Source organism: Dendroctonus ponderosae, unplaced genomic scaffold (assembly GCF_020466585.1).
Source record: "Dendroctonus ponderosae isolate FM_Combo_2020 unplaced genomic scaffold, Dpon_F_20191213v2 Dpon_F_20191213_74, whole genome shotgun sequence".
NCBI lineage: Eukaryota > Metazoa > Arthropoda > Insecta > Coleoptera > Curculionidae > Dendroctonus > Dendroctonus ponderosae.
In genome coordinates this window covers 23499-47480 of record NW_026018956.1, presented here as the reverse complement: position 1 = coordinate 47480, position 23982 = coordinate 23499, and the positions used below count along the sequence as shown (strand labels likewise).

General features: G+C 35.1%; 1 protein-coding gene and 2 long non-coding RNA genes across 4 annotated transcripts; 1 reads left to right on the top strand and 2 right to left on the bottom strand.

Annotated features, from left to right (window-relative positions):
- The first annotated feature begins 26 nt into the window (after nt 1–26).
- On the top strand, nt 27–22273 carry LOC109540287 (eIF-2-alpha kinase activator GCN1). 2 transcript variants are annotated; one of them, XM_019908611.2, is made up of 33 exons: nt 27–132; nt 193–295; nt 2267–2462; nt 2825–3011; nt 3089–3241; nt 3332–3584; nt 3640–3818; nt 5630–5827; nt 5884–6205; nt 7922–8439; nt 8579–8962; nt 9299–9881; nt 10484–10763; nt 10829–11033; nt 11140–11373; nt 11438–11632; nt 12016–12262; nt 12319–12555; nt 14035–14214; nt 14301–14756; nt 14974–15292; nt 15356–15486; nt 15546–15738; nt 16084–16414; nt 16495–16737; nt 16864–17133; nt 17366–17561; nt 17798–17949; nt 18940–19133; nt 20895–21106; nt 21363–21616; nt 21669–21890; nt 21995–22273. In XM_019908611.2, the coding sequence occupies exons 1-33, from the start codon at nt 118–120 to the stop codon at nt 22121–22123; spliced, it is 7971 nt and encodes a 2656-aa protein (XP_019764170.2). In that variant the 5' UTR covers nt 27–117; the 3' UTR covers nt 22124–22273. The 2 variants fall into 2 exon arrangements, with proteins under 2 accessions (XP_019764170.2, XP_019764169.2); XM_019908610.2 differs by having other exon boundaries at nt 2246–2462.
- On the bottom strand, nt 168–675 carry LOC125505274. The gene is made up of 2 exons (XR_007282049.1): nt 568–675; nt 168–477 (listed from the first exon to the last, which is right to left on the bottom strand). It is a non-coding gene; the product is annotated as an uncharacterized LOC125505274 (long non-coding RNA).
- LOC125505273 lies at nt 4532–5141 on the bottom strand. Its single transcript, XR_007282048.1, has 2 exons — nt 4808–5141; nt 4532–4745 (listed from the first exon to the last, which is right to left on the bottom strand). It is a non-coding gene; the product is annotated as an uncharacterized LOC125505273 (long non-coding RNA).
- Nucleotides 22274–23982: the final 1709 nt, after the last annotated feature.

Sequence of the window (23982 nt, the reverse complement as noted above, 5' to 3'; positions counted from 1 at the left end):
ATTTTACCTGGACGAAGAAGAAATGAAGTAGAAAATGACGGGAATTTGCGGTAATGTCAATTTTATTCACAAATGTACCATTGCTGAGAAAAAGTCACATTTTTGAACAACTACAGAATGGAATCGGCAGAGGTACTAAACAATGTATCACTAAAATGAAAAGCGTATTAACTAACATAAATATATTTGCAGGTTGAGCGGGTCATAAAGGATTTAGAGACTAAAATCCAGACATCCAGCTTGAAAAAGCGAAAACAGGTTATAGATAGTTTGATACATGTTGCAAAGAACCACGGTACGAATAGCTCTTTAAATATTAATGCTCTCGCTTAAGACCTTTCTTGATTAAGATATCCCTGTGCTTTTTAATCAACCGGTAACTTTTAAAGGTTGGGAATTTTCATGCTGCCGACACTGGCCAATGATTGTTGTTCAGTCAGCCAGCTTCAACAAATTTATGTTTCACCCAGTACTGTTCTGTGTGTAAAAGATGTGTATTAGAGCTGTTGATTCTCATTACTTTATAGTATATGTTCCTTTGATATAATGTACTGTAATCATTTTAACCATTGGTTACTTTGATTCACTGCAATACAGTAAAACCTTAATCCGATCGTCTTGGAGCTCTTGCTATAATCTGAACAACAATTTGTTTATCCGAGCAGTGCGGGTCGAGACAGATAATTCACTTTTAAAATGTTGGTTCAAAAAAAAGCTCAATTTTTGTATAATGAAATTTTACCATAGCAGAAATTTTAATACGAGTGCTGGGTGGCCTGATAAATTTATTATCCGATATGGAATTCGGCAACCATCCATCACAGGTGAAAAATTATCCCGTGACGAGGGAACTGTGGAGCCATTCAACAAACTGCTTCGCAGCAAAGTCAGGGAAATGCAGGTGTTGGACCAAATCTATAATGCAGACAAAAGTGACATTTTTTGGAAATTACTCGATCAAAAGACACTTGCTGACACAATTTGAAGTGCATCACCCCCAAATAGAAACATGAGCTAAGAGAGAATTACATTTATGCCTTGTTCAAACGCCCCTGGGACTCATAAAATGAAATTGTTTGCGCTAGGCAGATCTAGAAACCCTCGTTTTTCGGAAATGAAAAGTTACCAAGGACAAAAGCCTGCACGAGTCAGCAAATATATATTTTGCCCAAGAACTGAATGCTACAAGATTCTACAAATAAAGCAAAAATGTCGAAGAACAATTAACAATTAGTGCATCAACTCAAAAAAAATCAGTTGATTCCAGCTGCCAAATACAAAGTACTGATAGTTTTTGTGCAAAATATGAGTCTTAAGTAAGAACAAATTGAGAACGAGTTCTTATCGTTCACCCAATATTAAAAAAAAATGCAAATTTTTTTGAAGAAATTTTACCATCAATATCGGAACATTTTTATCTTATAAAAGTGAAGTCAGATCGTCGTCTTTTGAACCACTAAGGTTCTTCATTTTCGATAGACTATTAGGAATAGCACATATTTTTGGGTGAAAATGACCAATTCTGATCATTGTCCAGTGCATTCGCATAATTAATAAATGTTTGTAGTAAGAAAGACACAATACGGAGCAAGTTGTAACTTGATTAATTTCACATTTGAACCCAACGGAGCAGGATTAATTTCGCATTTATCTCTAGGACTGAATCAGAAAAAAATGTCTGTGTCATATATAAAGTTACTTTATTGATAATTATATCTGGGAAACAATATTATAGTATACTTGGATACAAGTTCGTTGGATTCGATTGTCTTATTTTGAGTCAAAGAATGTGGCAGTGTTGTTTTGATCTTCAGTTTACGGGACACCCTGTATAGGTAGTTCTACAACGAAAATAATAGTATATTACGGTACAAGAGACGAAAGAGGAAGTTTCACCACTGCTTGAGGTTCCGATTACAATCGAATCATTCAAAGATTTCTGAATTTAAACTTACTTAGAATCTTACTTATTTTATTACAATTAAGTTGTATAATCAATTGTTTACTAGTCTGTCTCTCGTCCTAGAACATAGATCATATACATAATCATACATAATCATACAAATTTGTACAATCAATTCAATTCAATTACTCCAATTACTGTACATAAGTAGTAAAAGTATCGTCTAAAATACTAAAAATTTCCAAATTTAATTGTGAGATTCTATGAGTCAATTAATTTAGTTTTGTTATCGATCGTACCGTTACATCATCACCATATCATGTTCTATAACAATCGTTATAGGACGTGGATTCTTTCTTCCAGATATCACTGAAGACCTAATTAGAAGATTATGCAAAGTTGTACCCATCACTTTGCATCGGTACAGAGATGACACCTCTAGGGCTTTTGTAAGAGGTTTTGTCAAGTTTTTGCTTACTCGATACCCAGAATTTTCAGTAGAAACGCTTACAGCAGAGCTAGCAAACGTCGCAGATCAATTTAAGAAACTAGCAGTGAGGTAAGTTGATTTACAATTAATTATTGCAACTAACTTCATTGTAATATATCAAGTGTATAGGGTAGAATTAGTGACACAATCATGTAAAACGGCTGATTTTTTAATTAATTACAACTTGATTTTTTGATGATTGATTCTGATGGCGCCAAACATATTCAAGCATTAAATATATTTTGCGAGAAATAGTTTAAACTGTTTTACTTTAACGGTTCTCAAATCATCCGTAGTCTCAAATTATGCGTTTTTTGACACACCTTTGAATGTAATTTATAAATGGCTATATTCACCATCAATAATTAATTAATTGGGTTGGAGGCCAATAACTTTTTCGTTTCAATATAGCAGATGAAATATTATTTTAGTGATAATGTGAGTCACACTGCTTTATGTGCTCTTGAATGGAGTACGATTATATTTAAGAATGGGTGGATTATCCAGAAAAGGTTAATTTACGATAATCTGTGTGGCCTTTTGCAAACGCAGGCGGTTTTTCTCACCTGCGTGGTTGCTGGTGGAGATAGAAAGACAATCCAGAAAGCATATGATTTGGTAAGTTATTAGTTATTCGTCTTATTCTTTGTGAACAACAATCTGTCAATTTTATTAATTATTGAAAATTGTTACAGTTGAACGATTCCTGGCCAGGTGATTTTAAAGGTGATACAGCCTGTTTTACTATGCTAAAATTAATGAACCAGAGCCCCTGTGTAGCGGTTATGCAGGCTGTTATGATTAAAAGACATTCAGATAAAGACAATGATGTTGTCAGTGAAAGTATAGTAGGTTTATGTTTTTTTTTGCATACGTACATACATTCATCTTTTGCATATATTAAATTATTTAAATATTTACTCTCTTATCGTTTTTAGGGGAAATGTTTAGAAACACTTATAAAAGTATTCATCAGTGTCAAAATACCTCCCCCAGCTAATGTTCTCAAAGCATGCTACCCAACGCTTGCCGAAGTAAAATTGAATTTGTTTAACAGACTTGTTTTGCCTGCACTTCAAAAGGCAATGTTGAGAAACCCTGAACGTATTTTAGAAACTGTTGGACTTGTGCTGGCGGGTGTTAACTTGGATTTGAGCAGTTGTGCGATGGAAATTGGCAGCAGCTTAATAAGTAAGAAGACGAACTTAGCCCTAATCTGTTTGGTATTATAAAATACACTTTTCAGCAAATTTGCATTCGAAGGACGAAAATGCCCGATTACATTCTGCTGCTGGTTGCAAGTATTTGGCAGAAAAAATTAGTGAGCCGAAAGCAATTGAGGAATTGTTGAGGAGAACCTTTGATGTCTACAATGGTTCGAATGGAAAACTAACTGTGGCTGAACATAAAATGGGGGTCTTACAGGTAATATTATTTAAATTAGTAAGCATGTTTTTTATATTTAGAAATGTTAACTTGTTTATTGTTGTTTTATTTATTTCCACATTAAACGTTATATTAAGTTTTTACAATTAAAAGTAGTGTTGAATAAAACTAATTTTCTAAGTAATTAATTTTCTAAGTAAGATGAAACAAAGTATGACTGAAATAAAAGTATTGAGCAAACATGTGCTAAATAATGTGTCCTGTTTGAATAAGCAACATGTGCACTTTTATATACAGGATGATATCATACGTAAGGAAAGAAGGTTTTGTTTGTTAGTATTTCAAGACTTATTTTTATTTACTTTTTCTTTAAGTTTTGCAATTATATTACTTTGTAAGAATTGTAACGTTTGGCTTGGAACATGTCAATGAAAAACTTGACCTCCGGTTGGTAGATCGTTCGATGCAATTTTTTTTTGTTCTTTTCGATTAGATTTTTGGGTTTAGTGATGATTAAGACCATTTGCAGACTTTCATTTTCTGTCGTGTAGTGTAGAGATAATAAAGTGCTTGTTTTCAACATGTTAATTCACGAAAAGCATTTATGGGTTTTGCGGGCAAGCGAAAACGCGCCTTTAGTGAGTATTGCATCGAATGAAGTGGTTAGTTAGTGACCGTGATCATAATCAGTAACACGCCTATTTAAGTCTGTGGGTTTTTCGTCAATAGATGGTGGCAAAAATAAAACACTATTTTTCATCTGCTGACGTTACGACTATATTTAAGTCATCCTCAGGGCTCTATAAAGTTAGTGCCATATTTACACCAAATGCACGGAAAGGCCAACATACCGTTCGAGGTAGTTGTATTTTTAGACTTTCTCGAACGTTCTTTCCAGTTGTTTCCACTCACAAATCAAATCTGCATGTTTTCAGTCGTCCACACAGTGGAACAATTCTGTTTAATCTGCAGTCGAAAATCATTCATTCAAAATAAATCTGATTTTGAATGAATTGGGACCAACTTACCATATAGCACGTCCACACTTAAAATTTTTTACCGTCGTGATTGTGTTGCTTTTGTGTTGGGCGCAGCATTAAACGGTACAAAGATTATCGGTGCTAGAAAAGGACACCATGCTGAGCGGCTATTTTGTAATGCTCTGTTTTTTTTTCTGGATAGTTTGACTGCATGTCAGCATCTAGTGGATTTTTTCTAATTATAATTTCTGTTTTGTTTGGTTTTGTGGCTTTGTTTTCTTTCACTCGGGCAGAAAGGGACAATAAACCGTGTGGAGATAATAAAGTGAGAGATCTGTGGATCTGTTCACTATTTCAGGTTGTTCTATACCCTAAAATAATGCCAAACGTTTTTGCATGATAAACTCTTCCTTTTTCGCATGCACCAACTTGTCTAATAGGTGGGGACAGTATCGTAATGCTTGCAATTGAAACGTGGGATCTACACCACAATGAGCAAAGGATTAGTTTTTCTCCCTAATTTTTATGCGCGAGTTAATCCATTTTTAGTCCTAAAAGACAATGACATAAGTATAAAATATACTTCTCATAAGATGTAAATTTACTTTCACTTAGCAAAGTTAGAGTATTTTTGATATAAACAAGCATTATTAGGATGTCCAAAATAGTAAACCCTACAAAGTATGATATTTGCAAACACCTTTTATGTATAGAAAATGACACCTTAAGCATTTTACAAATATTAAAACGTTATGTTTCTAATATTCAGTGTGGATGACAAGCATATTTATTTTTTACAGTGTTATATATAATATTTTGTTTCGTGTTATACAATTATCTTCATTTCCCTAATATATTTTCTATGTTTAGGGTGCAGCTAACTTTAGTTACAATAACGTCGCTGCTGAAAACCTGCCAGCTCTAATTTCAAAAGCAATGACACATTTTATTAAAGTGCTGGATAGTGAAGGTCACGAGAAAACTTTATGTTTTACCTTGGAAATGATGTCATTCTGGACTAGTAAAATAAGCGAAGAAGTTCCCAAAGACTTAATGGATATATTCAAGGTATATCAAATGGGATGTACTGAAGAATAAGAATTGACGTGAAAATGTTATTTTAGAAAGGACCATCGTTAAAATCGTCTACTCCACTAGTTAAAATTTCTTACATTCAATGCATGCTGAAAACTTTCAACTTGAAGACAATGCTACAAGCTTCAGACTTAATTCCAACACTCCTAAAGTCAGTTGAAAAAGCTGCTGCACAGCCCATTCAACCTAATTCTGTTAGTGAAGGATTATGTGCATCGTTATTGCTCATCGGCATATCAAAAGCAAAACTTGAGAAAGAAAACGGTTTATCAAATATGTGGAATACGGTTCTCGACATGGACAAACAATTATTTGTTGCTGATAAATTTCTACAGAACGCAAGTGAAAACAGTAAGTAATTGGGGAGGAAGTGGGTCTGTACACACTGGATACAATTCAGCCAAACAAGTTATTAGTAATAAAGTATGTATGTAGGTGTACGGTTTCAACAATTACGTAATCATCGGGGCCGTTAAAAAACAACAAAACAACAAAATAATAGTAACAAATAAAAAACGAGTTAAAAAATGCGGGAACTTACGCGTCAAAACACAAGCAAACATCCCCAAGAGCACCCAACTAAGCATGTCAAAATGATTAAAACAGTAGAGAACAGCTAACGAGAAAATGGACTAAAATTAAATAAAAACGAGAAAATGAATTTGACTGCTCAACCCTCACAGCCAGTGTGAAATACTGATAACATTATTTTATACCTATTGTACTGTGTATTGTGCATTGTACCTATAATTTCGGTTTTTTGTTTGTTGCGGTTGTTTTATTGTTTAAAGTTTAATAAATTTACGATTTTCACAAGTGAAACTAAATCATCATCAATCATCATTCAGACCGTAACACGGTCTGAAAATCAATACATTAGAAAAAAAATATTGTTTGTTTGGGAGAAAATCTGTCTAAATCACATTTCGATCGCAAGTTTACTGGTCATATGTACTATATTTCCTAAAAAGATGAGTTCATTTGGTTTAGTAGTATTCGAGTTAATACCAAAAAAGTGGGTGAACGTAAATCATTGTTACACACTGTATACATATTAGCTAACTAAACTGGTCAACAAAATCGTACACACGGCCAAATTTGCCCTATTTTTGGAACTGGATAAATTGTGTTGGAGGCATTATCGAGTCGAATTATATTTCTGTTAACTAGTGTTTTTGCAAAAATTAAATACCTCAAACAAGGTTTCTGCAGCGTAAAACATGAAAGAATGCAAAATTTCTAAAAGTATGGCTCCCAGTTAAACAAAAGACCTTCTTTTTTTTAAATTGCAACACCAAATCCTTAAAAATAGACCTCATATTACGAAACGGTTACTTCATGTTTCTGCTTTTGAATACCTTTTATATACAGGGTGATCTAAAAAAATCAACTTTTTGGTATTACAATGATACTATTTTTCTCTTGAATCAACATAATTGACTGAAGACGGCAATTCAATATACAGCGTTGCAATAAAGGCGACCCAAATCAGAACTGTCCACGAAATCTGGGATTCTTTAGATGAGCCACTTGGTATCTCCACTAAACAATATTCAGTTATGCAAGTATAAAACATCCTACAGCGTTCCGAATGAACGGCTTGTTTGAACGAAAACTTAATTTAATTTAACTTTTGTCAGAATCGCAGGCAGTTTTGGTTTGGGTCACTTTTCAGGTAACCGTGTATAGAATTCAATGTTTGTGTTCAGTCGATTCTTGCTCGACTTTTTTTAGCTGTAAACGATTGTTGATTTTGAAAATTGAGGTCTACTTGTACGAAAATTACGGAGGACCTTTCTTGTTTATCTGCCAAACTTTCGCAAAGTTTGCATTGTTTCATTTTCCACTCTGTAAGACCTTTATCTAATTCATAAATCAAAGTGAGTACTAATTTTTGCTAAAGCACGGACTGAAGGGAATAAAATGGCGTAGATAACGTCTGAAACAGCAACCAAAGCGCTCTAAGCAATCAGAATTGATCCAGTTCGAAAGATAGGAGACAATTGACCGTTTAACGTTTAATTTGTTGAGCAGTTTATTTCAATAATAGAAATGTTTATTTTCCAGTGTTGCCGTATGTCGCTGAGCTATGTATAAACCTACTAGTTGAGTACCCAAACAAAATAGGTAACAAAATCGAACCCCTTTTGAAGGCTATCATCCATTGTGCCCTATATCCGAAAGCTGAGACTCGATTGAAGTCCTTATCAAAGGTTAAAGCCATATCTGCAGGCTCCAAAGGAACTCAAATTAAGATTGCCCTTTTAACACAATTAGAAGTGTTGTTGAGCAATAATAAAATCTCATTTTCCAAAGACAACAGCGATAATAATATTGTCAGCACTGCCCATGCCCTATCAGGATTTATAACAACTCTATGTTCAGCTGTCGGTGTATCAGCAGGGGATGCTCATTCACTTGTAATTAGCGCCATATTACCCTGTCATTATCCGCTGGTTTTTGATAGAACACCAAAATTATGGGTGAAAATTACCAAATACCTAAAATTGAATCCCAAAATGTTGGTAGCCCAGAGAGCTCCAGAATTAAAGAAAAAGTTGCTTGATAACTACAAAGAATGCCAGGTAAGTCTAACTCCACAAACGGCCCTGATATGCACTTGATACAATGGTATCACTAACTATAACCAGCTGACAAATTTCCAAGTTATTAACTAATGCATTAAACACATTTAGATTTATTTACATTTAGATTTTATTCTAGACTTATGAAAATAGTTTATCTACACTGATGTCTCTTAATCCCGAAGTAATACTGCCCGATTTGCTGAGCAAATTGAAACAAGGTCTGCAAGATCCCCGAATAAGCCAAATAACAAAGGATGATTATTTCACATTTTTGACTCCTGATGGAGAGCTGTACGATAAAAGCGTAATTCCAGGCGACGACAGTAACGACGAAATGAATTTGAAAAGGGAGAGTAAAGCTTATAGTTACAAAGAGCAGCTGGAAGAAATGCAGTTACGAAGAGAGTTGGCAGAAAAAAAGAAGAAGAAAGACGGCAAAGTTAAATTCACTCCTAAGCAGTTGGAGGCTATTAAGAACCAAACTATTAAGGAGGAAGGAATAAGAAATAAACTTACTGAGGTATGTTAAAAAAAATTTTTTTGGCAAAGAATCTGAGTATATTTTGATATAAAGTTAAAATTGAATTTATCTGTTACATTCTTCTAGAATAGATATAATTTAGTTAAAATATATCTTACTTTAATGCCAGAATGGTGTACATCGACGTTTAACACACACATTGTTTAAACATGCCGTTCCAACAAAAACCCGTTTAATCCTCGAAATATAAGTGCTGTTTGACAATCATTGATCGGTTATATCGATGCAAAAATAATTGAAATTATAATAGATTGTCAATGCATTTCGATAGTTTTAGGCTTTGAAGTCAAAATAACATATTATTTTCATTTCTAGTTAAATGAAGTTATAAGCAAAAGTATTTCTTTGGTCAAAGCAGCAGCCAAGGGCAATCCTGTGGAACTATCATTACATTACAAAGACCTGCTGCCGCTGATTCTTCATAATCTACAGTCTCCATTAGCGGCGCCACATCTAACCAAACTGTTCCTAGAGCTGAGTAAAACCGTCTTTCCACCTGACATGAAAATATTAGGAGAATTAATCGGTATAATTACGATCAGACTGTGCAAGCCCCAATGTGATCTTGATGCAAATTGGGAAGAGGAGCCTATAAGCAGAATGATGGTTCGTGTGTTGGGATTGATTCATGACAAAACGGTGCCAAAGAAAACCGAAGAAAAAAATCAAAAGATTGCTTGCTTGTCCGCGCCAGCCTTTAGCTACACGTTTCCATTTGTAAAGTATAGTTTGACATCGAATTACGCCAAGGATCATCAAGACTTCATTACCACAGGGCTTCAATTCATTTCCGAACATGCAAAGGTCCGAGGTTCTTCCGTTGGTCGAAATCTGAATATTTATCATCCTAAATATTTGCCTACCAAACAAATGTTTTTGTTATTGGTTGATATCATATGTAAGTATTGCTTTTATTATCATTATTATTAACTCTTCATAATGGAAACACTAATAATCAGGAATGCGATTCATTTTGAAAATCTTAAGACAGTTTATTTATCTCGCTGTTATGCAAAAAAGTATACTCGCGGTTTTTTCGTTAAACTTTTCTTCAGGAGTATTTGATTATCTGCTCCTTTGTTAGTTATTTGCAATATATTGATAATTATTCGTACAGATTTGATCAATGCAAATAAAAGAAGGATATGCGTTATAAAAATGTACATTTAATTAGTGGCGCTCCGTAAAAAACGTACAGAAAATATGTCTCAAAGAAACCGATGATAAATTTGAATAAGAATGCATGATTACAATTGTTAAGAACAGATCAACTCCAATTTCTGTAAATTCTCCAAAGAGTAAATTGTTTATATATATTATAAATAATCTTCAGAAAAAGGCTATCGACCCAGTCGGTCTTTCTGCCCTTAATTTGTTTATTGACAATAATTTGGAAGTTTTGCGCTTCCTGCTACATATACAGTGCAGTCAACAAGCTAAAGCTTCTCAAAATTGTTTCAAATTTGATTCATTTGCTATTTTAGTACTTTCATCTTGCAGGTAATAGTTCAGGAAGAGTTCAGGCTCAATCTGAAGCGTGCTTGCTTGATATTGCAAATAGCGTAAGCGGTAACCCAGGTTGCGCTAAGGCTACTTTGGACGAAATCGACGTTTTACTGTCGGCGTTGCAAAGCAAAGTTGATGTAGGCAGAGATGCTGCTTTGCGCGCCCTTTTAATCATTGTTTCATCTTTGCCTACTTTTGAGGATGATTATGAGTATGCCCTTCGGCTTAATAAGCGAGTTTGGATATCGCGATTCGATCAAGTTCATGAAAATAGGTGAGGCATTTGATTAATTTTATAATGTTATGGACATTATAAACAAAACAACATAATGTTTCTAGAATATTGGCTGAGAAATTATGGATTCAAGCCCGAATGGAGTTTCCTGCATCGCTCAGTACTGAATTGATGGCTGACATTGAACATCCGATAGAATCTGTTCAAACGTCGGCTGGCAAAGCTCTTGCAGCCTTATTGGAAAACGATCGAGATCAAGTTCAGCCCACCATTAACTCATTGTTGAAATTATACAACGATAGACTCAAGGTAATGTAAAATTTTAAAGCGGAAACTAGGAATCGCTTCTAATACATTAGAAAAGATCAGATCAGCTTGTAATACGTATATTTACATTTTCAATTAATTTTGTTAGATGACTCCAGCAAAACTTGATGAATTTGGAAGAGAAATCGAAAAGGCTGTTGATACGTGGGACCCTAGAAGAGGGGTAGCGGTGGCAATTGCAGAATTAGCACCGCTAATTACTCCAGATGTAGTTAGCAATTTAATTCATTTCTTCGTTTTCTCGTCTCTGAGCGACAGAAGCGAGACTGTGCGAAAAGAGATGTTAAATGCAGCATTGAGAATTGTCGACTTACATGGCAAGGTATAAAATCCACTTGACTCTTAATGTTTGTGCAATCGATTAATTTATTCTTCTGGTTGTTTAGGAGAGGGTCGGCACTTTATGGCCGGTCTTTGATGAATTTATGGGTAAATCGTCAAAGTCCGCCAATTTTGATGCGGTTAAACAAGCAGTCGTAGTACTAATGGGTTGTTTGGCCAGGCATTTAGAAAAGGACGATGCTAGAATTAAACCTATATTTTCTCGCTTGATACAAGCATTATCGACACCATCTCAAACAGTAAGTTTTTATTTTATTTAGTTGAAAGTATACGGCCTAGATTGCATGTGTTTGTATTCGTTCGTTTTCCGTTGTTTTTTACTTGATTCTTCGATTATTTTTATTTTGAAAAATGTGTTCCTATGTTGACTTATGGTGCACAAATCAGCCTATTTTATAATAATGTACCCATATTCAATGTGATATTTTCATAGAAAATGGTACCAAAGAGCCTTAATATGTATCAAAATATGCTAAAAAAAAGTCATCAAAACCATATCAATTTATTTACATCTTAAAGCTAAGATAAAGTAAATGTTATATTCAATGCTTTATTCAAGTCAATATATTTCTAGTTATGTCGCAATATCTGTAGATTGGCCTCAACTAATTATATTTTTCAGGTTCAAGAAGCAGTAGCAAACTGTTTACCGCCTTTAGCAACATGTGTGCGAGATGAAGCCCCAGGCTATATTAATAAACTACTTCATCAGTTGTTAAAGGGTGACAAATATGGGGAACGAAAAGGAGCCGCTTATGGTCTAGCAGGAATCATTAAAGGTCTTGGCATTTTGGCACTGAAGCAAAATGACATTATGAGCAAGCTCACCGATGCCGTGCAAGATAAAAAGAACTATAAACACCGAGAAGGTGAATGCCAAATGATAGTTTCTAAACGGGGTCGGTAATCACTATAAACTTTTTAGGTGCTCTTTTTGCCTTTGAAATGCTTTTCCAAATGCTCGGTAAACTGTTTGAGCCCTATATTGTGCATGTTCTGCCGCACTTGTTACAATGTTTTGGCGACACCAGCCAATATGTTAGGGATGCCGCTCACGACACATCAAGAGTGGTAATGGGCAAATTATCCGGTCATGGTGTTAAATTAGTGTTACCTTCTCTTCTCGAGGCTTTAGAAGAGGATTCTTGGAGAACAAAAACTGGTAAAAACAGCTAGATATGTTTCCCGGTAGCTATGTCTCTATTTAACAGATTGCTGCCTTATAAATGATTTTTCTAGTAATTGATATTACTTATATTACTTATTATATTGTCGGTTGATAAGTGCAGGTCAAACGATTAACCGTTAATCGTTTCATAAGTGAAGTTTCTTGACCGATACACTTTCCTTTTTCTCATCACTACCCAGACCGAATGCCCAAGGAAAAAAAATGTTTCACTTAATCATTTCGTCACAAACACGTCGTTGTTTTCAAAACGTTGCAGAATATAACGAAATAAAATTTAATTTAAATAGGTATTTGAAAAAGTTCATAAGTAGAGGAGGTAGTTGCAAATCACACTCACTGCAGGTGTATTGATTTTTATATCCCAGTAAAAATAATTTCCGGGAAATTAAAAGGCATCTAAAAAAGAAAAGGAGATTCTTAATTAATTGAGATTTCTTAAAACAAATTGTGGTTCCTTTCTACTTGTTAGCCTTCTGTAGTCCGATATATTAATAATTCCTTCCAAGAAAATTTTTTTTTTTAATTTCTAGTATGGCATCACTGGTTTTAGGTATCAGCAATTCATAACTCCAATTTGTCGCTAAGATGCATAATATTGTGTTTTTCGCAAAAATTTGAGCAGCTTGCGGCTCAAAACACAATGCAACGTTGCCACCTATTTTTGCTTTCGGTTAATTTTGAGTTAGTTTGTGTTAGCAGGATTTAAGATATTTTTTAAATGAAACTAAAAAAATGTACAAAAATGAAAAGTTAATGACCCGAAAAGACTTAAATAATCTTAACCGACCCAAATTAAATAAATCTACATGCTAAGTATCCAAGGAAAATTTTTCAATAACTTCGCTCGAAATTTAGCCCGAAAATGGTGATTTTCCTCAAACTTTGTGTGCCTTTTTTGGCTTAATTTATGGACCTACAAGGAAATGTTTTCACTGAAAGTGCTTAATTTGAAGTGTTCTTTAAAGTAAAATGCAACATCAAATTTGTAGGGACTCAAACAACACAAGCACCTGAACCATTTGCACTCATGTATCTCCAGAATTATTCACTTTAGGACTGAGTTAGGTTGCCTTAGTTTTAGCGACAGGGTTTTGTGGTCCCATTTTTCATCACCTTTTAGCACCATTGTGTAATTCCTGTTTCAATTTCCGCTGTTATTTCTTAGAAGCAATACCGGTTTTTGTAATCTCTTGATTTTTGGCTCTCCAGGCGGCAATTTTACTCATAACATGCGACTGTTAATCTGTGTTCTAACAATACGGATAAAATTGAACATTAAACTACAAATTAATGATGCATTTAATTTGTGCAGATTTGAATTATACAAAGTAGATACTCCCATCTTACAATCTCAGTTCTTACTCTCTTTCAGCGATTTACAACAATTACAGTTGGGTTATTATGTATTATCGACACATTAACAATTATGTATATTTTTTTATGTAATTTTAGGCTCTGTAGATCTTCTTGGTACCATGGCATTTTGTGCCCCAAAGCAATTATCTTCTTGTCTTCCCAGTATAGTACCGAAACTCATAGAAGTTCTCAGTGATTCGCACATGAAAGTTCAGGAGTCTGGTGCAAAGGCTCTTAAAGTTATTGGCTCCGTCATTAGGAATCCTGAGATTCAGGGTAAGCAACTAGATCAATAGCAATTAATATATTGTTGCATCTAAATTTATCAATTTGAAGCGCAAACCATCGTCGTATTTTTTAAGCTATTGTTCCGGTCCTCCTAAGAGCCCTTCAAGATCCATCAAATAAAACATCAGTGTGTCTGCAAACATTGTTAGATACCAAGTTCGTGCATTTCATTGATGCACCATCTCTGGCTTTAATAATGCCGGTTGTTCAGCGGGCATTTATGGACCGATCTACCGAAACACGCAAAATGGCTGCACAAATCATCGGAAATATGTACTCTCTCACCGATCAGAAGGATCTGATGCCTTATTTGCCGACTATTATACCAGGCTTAAAGACTTCTCTGCTTGATCCGGTTCCAGAGGTGAGATCAGTAAGCGCTAGAGCTTTAGGAGCGATGGTGCGGGGAATGGGAGAAACTACTTTTGAGGATTTACTGCCATGGCTCATGAAAACGCTCACATCGGAGTCAAGCTCAGTAGATAGATCTGGAGCAGCTCAAGGATTGTCGGAAGTAGTAGGTGGACTGGGTAAGGTTTTAGATATTTTAGGCTGCTCTTTGTCAGGGTTTCCATCTATGAATGAATCACTATATCGGGGCCTTTTTTCTCAAGTTTATGGGGAAAGGAAATGTTACATTTATCTACATCTGGGAAATTTAATGTATCTATGTTTAAATATATTTTGAGTTCCCTAAGTTGAGCTTGACAAGTGTAAAGAGTATCTCCATATTTTCTATATTTTTAGGTGTTGAAAAGCTGCACAAGTTGATGCCGGATATAATCAACACGGCAGAAAGAACCGATATTGCTCCTCACGTAAAAGACGGCTACATTATGATGTTCATTTATATGCCCAGTGTTTTCACTCCCGAATTTACCCAATACATCGGTCAAATAATAAATCCCATACTCAAAGCGTTGGCAGATGAAAACGAGTACGTTCGGGAAACAGCTTTAAAAGCTGGCCAAAGAATCGTCAATCTATATGCAGAGTCTGCAATTTTATTGCTCTTACCTGAACTGGAAAAGGGGCTGTTTGATGAGAATTGGAGAATTCGCTACAGGTTAGAATTAATTATTGAAAAGTATTTTGGCTTTTTCTAATTTGACATAATTTTGTTTTCCAGTTCGGTGCAACTGCTAGGGGATCTTTTGTACCGCATATCGGGAGTAACTGGTAAAATGAGCACAGAAACCGCAAGTGAGGATGATAATTTTGGAACTGAACAGTCTCACTTGGCTATTATCAACGCCTTAGGTACATTTTCATATAGAAAATTTCCGATCATATTCCAAATAGTTCATTATTCTTTTAAGGTCGAGAAACACGAAATCGAGTATTGGCTGGTTTATATATGGGCAGGTCAGACGTAGCTCTGATGGTGCGACAAGCTGCCCTGCACGTTTGGAAGGTCGTAGTTACGAACACTCCCAGAACACTCAAGGAAATTTTGCCTACTTTATTCAATTTGTTACTAGGCTGTTTGGCAAGTGACAGTTACGATAAGCGGTAAGTTGTTAAATATGCGAATCATTTTAGGTTTGCTGCAATTCGAGATGCAGATTGTTGTTTAGATATATATCTTTATTGTTTTTGTTTTCAACAAATGACAAAGCATCTTTTTCGTTTTTCATACTTTGATGAGCATCAATTTCTGTTTAAAATAATATGAATATACAAAACTACCTCATTTTGTTGTAGCCACATGTATGTCCTCAATCATATTAGTAGTCAATATAGTATTTAAATAATTTTATTAAGAACTGGAATTAACGTTGCTTTCATGCTACAGAAGCATATTATTGACGGTAATCCATCCAAATGGTACTGGCGTCAAGATTTTTATTTTATTAGGCAAGTAGCGGCGAGAACATTGGGAGACTTAGTCAGAAAATTAGGCGAAAGAGTTTTACCGGAAATAATTCCCATTCTCGAAGAAGGCTTGGAATCTGAGCGGGCAGATCAACGGCAAGGTGTTTGCATCGGTTTGTCAGAAATAATGGCTTCTACTTCAAAGGACATGGTGTATACATTTGTCAATTCACTAGTGCCTACAGTTAGGCGTGCTCTATGCGATCCTCTGCCGGAAGTTCGGCAGGCAGCAGCGAAAACTTTCGATAGTTTGCATTCAACTGTGGGCTCTAGAGCTTTGGACGATATTCTGCCCAATCTTTTGAGTCAACTGGTAAGTATCGAAGCTTTCTCATAAACTTGATGAGGCACTCATACATCGACTTACCATCTTGCGTACTTTGCTTCTTTTAGAACGATGACGATCCAGCAGTAGTGGAATGTACACTTGATGGTTTAAGACAAGTGATGGCCATAAAATCCAGGGTAGTTTTGCCCTATTTGGTACCACAGTTGACGGCACCTCCGGCTAATACTAAAGCCCTATCCATACTGGCTTCCGTTGCTGGGGAAGCATTGAACAAGTATTTGCCGAGGATTTTACCAGCTTTGCAGAAGGCGCTAGCCACTTCGAAGGGTACCCCGGAAGAGGCACAAGTAAGAAAAAAATGTATTTTTATATTCCCTGTTTTACAGTTCCCATTCGGGAGAAAATACTTAATGTGGCTATAAAGTGGGAAATGATCTAAATGGCTTAAATATAAGTTTTTTTTCATTTTTTAGGAACTAGAATATTGCCAAGCTGTGATTCTTTCAGTGGTTGATGATGTAGGCATTCGTACGGTTATAGACACCATGCTGCAGAACACTAAAACGGAAGATGCCGATCAAAGAAGAGCAGCAGCTACCTTGTTGTGCGCTTTCTGTGCCAATTCCAAAGCTCAATATGCAGCCCATGTACCTCAGCTACTTAGAGGTTTAATTTTCTTGATGACTGATAATGATAGAGACGTTTTGCAAAGAGCTTGGGAAGCTTTGAACGCAGTCACCAAGGTAAGTGTTGTAAATGTAAGATGTGCAAGTGTTTTAAAAATGTTTATTTTACCTAATTAAAACGCCAATCAAGTGTTCTCTCATATGGTAATTTTCCAAAGGAAACATTTTATTTAATTGCAGGTTTTTTGCGAAAGTAATATTGATAACTCACGTCAATTACACTTTTTTATATCAACACAAACTACTGATTTGAAACGAATCCTCAAATTAAATTGTAATTTTTTTTCAGACGTTGGAACCAAAACAACAAGCTGCTTATGTATCAGACGTTCGACAAGCTGTGCGATATGCCATGTCCGATCTGAAAGGCATATCAGATCTACTGCCTGGCTTCTGTTTGCCAAAAGGAATTGTACCTATTTTGCCCATTTTTCGGGAAGCAATTCTCAATGGTGATGGCGATGAAAAAGATGCAGCAGCACAAGGTAGATAATATATGAGTTTTGCTGTATATCTGATCAAAATTCAGTTTCACATTATATCAGTTAATTATTTGTTTTCTCAGAACGTTATAACCAGTTGCTGAAAGTTTACACTGCATTATTTCCTTAATGCTTTGAAATGTTTAATCAGAATTAAATTCAAGTAAAATTATTTACTTGGTTTGTTGTGCTTTGTCGGTTTTTATACGATGACTTTTAAAAACGTTTTTGCTTTGTAGGTTTGGGAGAAATTATCAGGGTAACAAATTCTACGGCACTTCAACCAAGTGTCGTTGCTATAACTGGACCACTCATTCGAATCTTGGGCGATAGGTTCGGTGCAAACGTAAAGACTGCTGTTTTAGAAACGTTAGCTACGTTATTATCTAAGGTTGGTATCCCTAAATACTCTATCGTTAAAAAATTACCGATTTCTGCATTATTTGAATTTGAAGGTATAAACACATTAGTTGCCTTCACACTTACGCTCTTATCGCTCGGATCAGAATCGACAAGATCGCGTTCAAAACTTGGCGAAAGTCGTGGCGATCCAAGAGCGTGTCACTAGAATTGGAACGTTCTAATCACCAACTCTTTTCCCACGTTCCGTGCATGTGAGTTGATAAGCTTCTGAGAACAAATGCAAAATTGGCAGATATCGTGCCTGAACTGCATGGCTCGTGAAGTTTTAGAATTTCTAAAAGAATACACCACAGTTTTGGCTCAAAATGGACAAAATTAGACTAACAAATGAAAAGGCTCTGTGTCTAGATGTGTATATGAATTTGATGGATGAGAAAAAAAGAGAATCTGGGTGACAAAATCGAGAGGAAAGATCGTAATAAATATGGGCATATGTTATTAATAAATGAATTGCGACAATACTATCCTGACCACTTTAAAAATGATCTTTGTATGGGTTCTGAAACTTTCAAAAGTTGGATTTAGTCTCACCAATTATTTGTTTCTAAGCAAAATACCAGAAATTTGAGACCACTCTGATATCACACGGTAAAATCCCGCACGAAAAGCAGGAGGTACAAAAAATGTGTGCAAAAGTTTGCACTTCGTTACCGCAACGCAAAGCCTGCAGGATTCAACGTGCAACTTTCGCGTTCGCCAGTGTTTTTCGTTCAACTAGCGTTCTTTAGTGTGCCACTGGAACGGGGCGCTCCAATCACACACTATAAGAGCGTAAGTGTAAAGGCACCTATTGTTTGAATAAACTTGATGATTCAAAGTTAACACAGTTTAGTCTCATGGGATTATTCATGTGGTTTTTCTCTGTGTGGACGTTAATTGAATGAATAGCTAATTATTTGAACATGCGATTGTTATTCATATTTTATATCAAACATTTACGGATAAAATTATATTTTAGGTTGGATCAATGCTGAAACAGTTCTTACCGCAGTTGCAAACTACATTTTTAAAAGCGCTCAACGATCCGAGCCGAACAGTAAGGCTAAAGTCTGCAGCCGCCCTTGGAGAACTAATTCCTATTCATCAAAGGGCTGACCCCCTTTTTACAGAGCTACATAATAGCATTAAAAATAATGAAGACGCAGCTGTCAAGTAAGTAAAAGAATATTTTTATCAATAAATTAATTACTAGAAAAGGTTTCGAGAATTTTTTTCGGCATAGTTTACTTGCATTCGTTATAATTCGCTCTAAATTGTTAAATTTAAATGAAGTGTCGCTGGGTGGAAGAACCGATAAATACTTTTTTACCTGTAAAAGTATTGACCTGGAGGGTAACAATATTTTTGTTCCAAACTTGTGAGTGTCCGAATCATAAATTTAGTCCCACACTGGGTAAATTCTGATTGCTGCAAGCGATTCTATTTCTGATTGAGGTTTTATTTAGTGCAATTCTTTTCCGGTTAGAGCGTATTTTTGCAAAAAAATTAGTGATTTAGATAAAGTTTCCCCAAGGTGGCAAATAAAACTTTGGAACTAAAAACATAGACTGGTTTCAAAAAATGTCGATCTTGCAGTGATACATTTTTTCTCTTTAGTCCATTTTTGAAACCTAAGAAAGCTTAAACTTCACAGTGAACTTTCAAAAAAATCAATTGCCGGGTTGCATAAATTAACGAATTTTTTTAAAGTGAACTGAATTCTTGTCTTAGTTTTAGCTTCAACATGAGCTCTAGATTGTAAAAATCGGACCCAGACCAGAAAAGTTATCGCTGCAAGACCAAAGGGTTTATTTTTGAGACCAGACCCTATGAAATATGGCCTAAAAATTAAAAACCCGCTTTGAGCTTTATAGCTGTTCTTTGTACTTTCGGTGATCAGATCCAAAAAATATATTTCTTTTGTCCAACTAGGAGCATGCGGAACTTTCCGAAATTTTACATTTTTTTTTTCATTTTTCCCCCTCTAGAAACTTTATCTGTTACTAAACTGAAGTACTAAATTCTTGCAAAGACTCGGACGGACAGAAATAGAATTCGACTAGATAATGCTTCAAACAGAAACAAAATCGTTTGAAGTAATCAGTTCGTAAATTCGGAAAAATCGACATGCTCCGAATTTGAAAAAAAAATTACTTTCTTCGGATTTCAAGATAAATGGCATAAAAATAGACCTCTATATCTTTTACCAACAGAGTGAGCTTAAAAATTCAACTTTTTGGTCTTTCAGTAATAACATTTTATTGGCAAGATTTTCAAAATAGCAAGCTAATGTTCAATCTAAAGCTTCATAGTCGACCTAAGTCGTAAATCCGATATGCAGAGTTGCATCATTAAACGGATTGTTTGAAAGTAATGTTCACTATAATTGAAGGTCTGCCACAATCCGAGACTTTCTGTTCTGCAGTTCTGATATGCATCACTTTTAATGCCCTGTTTATTGAATTTTGATCTTCAGTCGAGTATGAAGTTTTAGCTCCAACATGAGCCTTATATTTTGAAAGTTCCACCGGAGAAAATATTATCACCGTAAAAAGATGATTTTTTGAACAACTGTAAGTACAAGAGAGACGAAAAATTCAAAAGGCGTTTTAAGTAGATTATTTATTTTGGTGTGGAAATCCATAAACATATTTTTTGTGCAACTGGGAGCATGTCAACTGAGCAAGTTTACATTATTCTATTTCCCACCCTGCAGAAATTTTATATGAAACACAAAATTTTTGCAAAACCACTTACTGACAGAAGAAAAATTGGACTGGATAACACTTGAAATAGAATCGAGCAATAAGAATTTTTCCAGTTTCAAAGTTAGGGCAAATATGGCTCTGTAACTTTTGTTTTATTGAGCTATTAAATCCTTAAACTTTTTTCAATATCATTATTTTTCTTAAGCATGTTTCTTTAACATTACAGAGAAACAACCTTACACGCTCTGAGAGGCATAATAACTCCAGCGGGAGATAAAATGTCCGAACCAATCAAAAAGCAGATCCACGCGACTTTATTAACAAATCTAGGACAATCAGAGGAAAATGTTAGAAAATGTGCAGCTGGTTGTTTAGGGGCCATTTGCAAGTACTTATCACCGGAGCAGTTGGATGCTACGCTATCAGAGCATTTATTGAGTAAGTCGATTGAATCAATTCCAGTTCTACCTGCAGGAATCACCGTGATCCAGATTTACTTTGAAGGATATTTCAGAAAGTATGCAACTACTTGTTGAATTGCAACAACAAACATTTATATGTTTTCTCAGGTTTTCGAACTATGTGCAAAATATTTTTGCATTGAATGAATACTGTGTTACTAGTCGTTTTGATTTGTCTGTTCTATATTTGCTCAAAGTGACTTATACATTTTTAATATTTCGCTAATCTTCAGATGACGACGCAAGTGCAAATATGACATTGCGAGAAGGTCGAGGATTCGCACTAACAGTAGCACTGAAAGAAGCTCCAGAAAGACTGTGGGATGAACAGTACAAAATGAAATTAAGTCAAGTATTGTTGAGCCAATTCCAATCGCAGGTCGTTAGTATAACCCAAAGCGCTATACGATCTTGCGGTTACCTACTTGAATACATCATTTCCAATGGTGAAGCCATTCCAAATAATGTTTTAGTTGCATTTGTTAGGGTAGGAAATCTTCAAACATCGTTGACTTTTATAATATTGGTTTCACTTTTAGACCATGAATAACACGAACAATGAAGTGAAGCAGTTACTTGCCAGAGTATTATTCCATTTAGCGAAAATCATCCCTACAGAGAAGTTTACTTCAGATTTTCTTAGATTGGTTTTGCCAACACTGGTAAATGGGACAAAGGAAAAAAACGTATACGTGAAAGCTAACTCCGAAATAGCTCTTATTGCTATTTTGAAGCTTAAGAATGGAGACTCCGTGTTTCTTGTAAGTACTTATTTTTTAAACAGTGAAAGTCGGGAAAATAAAATTGCAATAGATGAATGTTTGTAAATTTCATATTGTGAGAACTAAATTATACTAATTTTCAGAAAATGTCAAATTCGTTGGATATTGGTGCCCGCGAATCATTATCAGATGTTGTAAACAAAGTGCTTAAGAAAATGTTACATCAACCAGAGGGCAAAGACGAGGATATAGATGACACATTACTGACTTGATCATTGGACACTTGTAAGTCATGATACAAACTTCGAGTCCAGTTGAATATTAAGGGAACATCATGCTGTTCAAGCAATATCAGTATCATCATTTTAAAATATATCCTCAAGTGTATTAAGTTGACTAGAAATATACATATAACGTCCCAACTTGTAGTATTGAATAGCAAAGCAAAGCAAATGTTTAGACTTAACGAAACACCCAAGTTGACTATCCCTATTTGCTCGATTTACAGCAGGTAAATATTAATTGAAACAAAAGTTCAATCGCATAAATTGCGCAGAACTGGGAAAAAACATCGTAATTTTCAAAATCTGGAATTATGTGCCAAATAAGAGAAATTAGAGAATTTCCCGAAGTATTGATTAAAAAGGTCACTCATAAAATTGACTTGTGGGGTCCTAAGCAAAAATAGAACATAAAACTTCCCATGTGTCGAATAATGAACGAGTAAATTTTATTTAAAACTTGAGAGAACGCACACTTGACAATACATATTTAAAAGTGCTCATGTACTTTATGTCTGAAAATAGAAGGCAATTTTTATTCCAAAATTAAAGTACAGTACAGCACAATAAAGTAGACGATTAAATAGTTGTGGTGTAAGTATAACTTTCCACCTCGGTCTACCTTCTCAACTAAAACTCAAATAAACTTGGAAAAATTCAAATAATTAGATTATTCAAGGAAAGCTGGTTAGCAAAAACAGTAGCTGAGAGATTTGGAAATCCGAAGAGCACTATTTATAAAATTTTAAAGAAATAGAGAGGATATGCAACTGTAAAACACGTGATGGGCACGGGATTGCTGAAGAACACAACGGATTTATAACACGCTAATCGCATCGCACATCTTCAGAAAACCCATTTTTTACGGCTTTGGAAGCTGCACACATTACAGCTTTCTTTGCTTCACAAGAACCTGCGTAGCGTCGAGTCAAGTTTCAAACTTGAGATGTCGTGTAGTTGAGCCGAAATAATTTTTAAATCAATAAAATAAACAAGAAATAGTTCGATTCGCCATGAAGTTTTTGACAAAAGATCATAATTTTTGGCGGCGAAAAAGTGTTCGGTCCTCACATAATGGCAAAGTTCGAGTCTCCCGGCCTCCAAATTCAAGATTTACTGAAACATATACAAAAAAACCATCAGAACAGCGGTAGGTTTTATATAAAATAACGAATGTGTGCGGATACCTAACTAAAAAGATGTAAAGAGAAAAATTTAGGCCGCGAAACCCTAATGAATTATGGGAAAAAATTGAAGAGACTGAAGGGATTAGCTAAAACCCATGTCCCATGCATCCGTTTATACGATGATACGAAAGAGTTTCTATTGGTTGGGGATCTGTCAATTCGTCCGTCTTCGTATGAACTGGCAGATCTGCAACCAATAGAAACACTTTCGTATCATCGTATAAACGGATACATGGGACAGAAGCTTAACACCAGAATTACCACCTCTGATCTGAACACCAGATTTTTTTCAAATATTGTTCTCTATTCTATTGTTCTTAATATGATTAATGTTAATAAATTAATTTATTATTAATATTTTTTCAAATTGAATAAATTTTCGAAAGTAAATTGTTTGGTTACCAATACCAAAATACTTAGTACCATTCTCCCGATATTTCAAAAAAGATCATTTCTTTTGAAGAACTGACCATCAGTAGCAAAGGAGCCAGACATTTTTTGTTAATAAAAGTTATACAAAGAATATCGCAGTATCCTTTTGATCATGTGCTTACAGGACACCCTGTATATTTATTGTAGGATTTTCCGATATTCTTGTCTTTATCTATGATATACATTATCACTTGACAACATTGTTTCGGTAGTTTGACCAGTGACAAGCAC

Excerpts from the sequence above, each read along its gene's own strand:
- LOC109540287 (XM_019908610.2), top strand. Across the intron at positions 6,206-7,921 it reads ACAGAACGCAAGTGAAAACA|TGTTGCCGTATGTCGCTGAG; the intron begins GTAAGTAATTGG and ends TTTATTTTCCAG. Across the intron at positions 17,950-18,939 it reads TAGCTACGTTATTATCTAAG|GTTGGATCAATGCTGAAACA; the intron begins GTTGGTATCCCT and ends ATTATATTTTAG.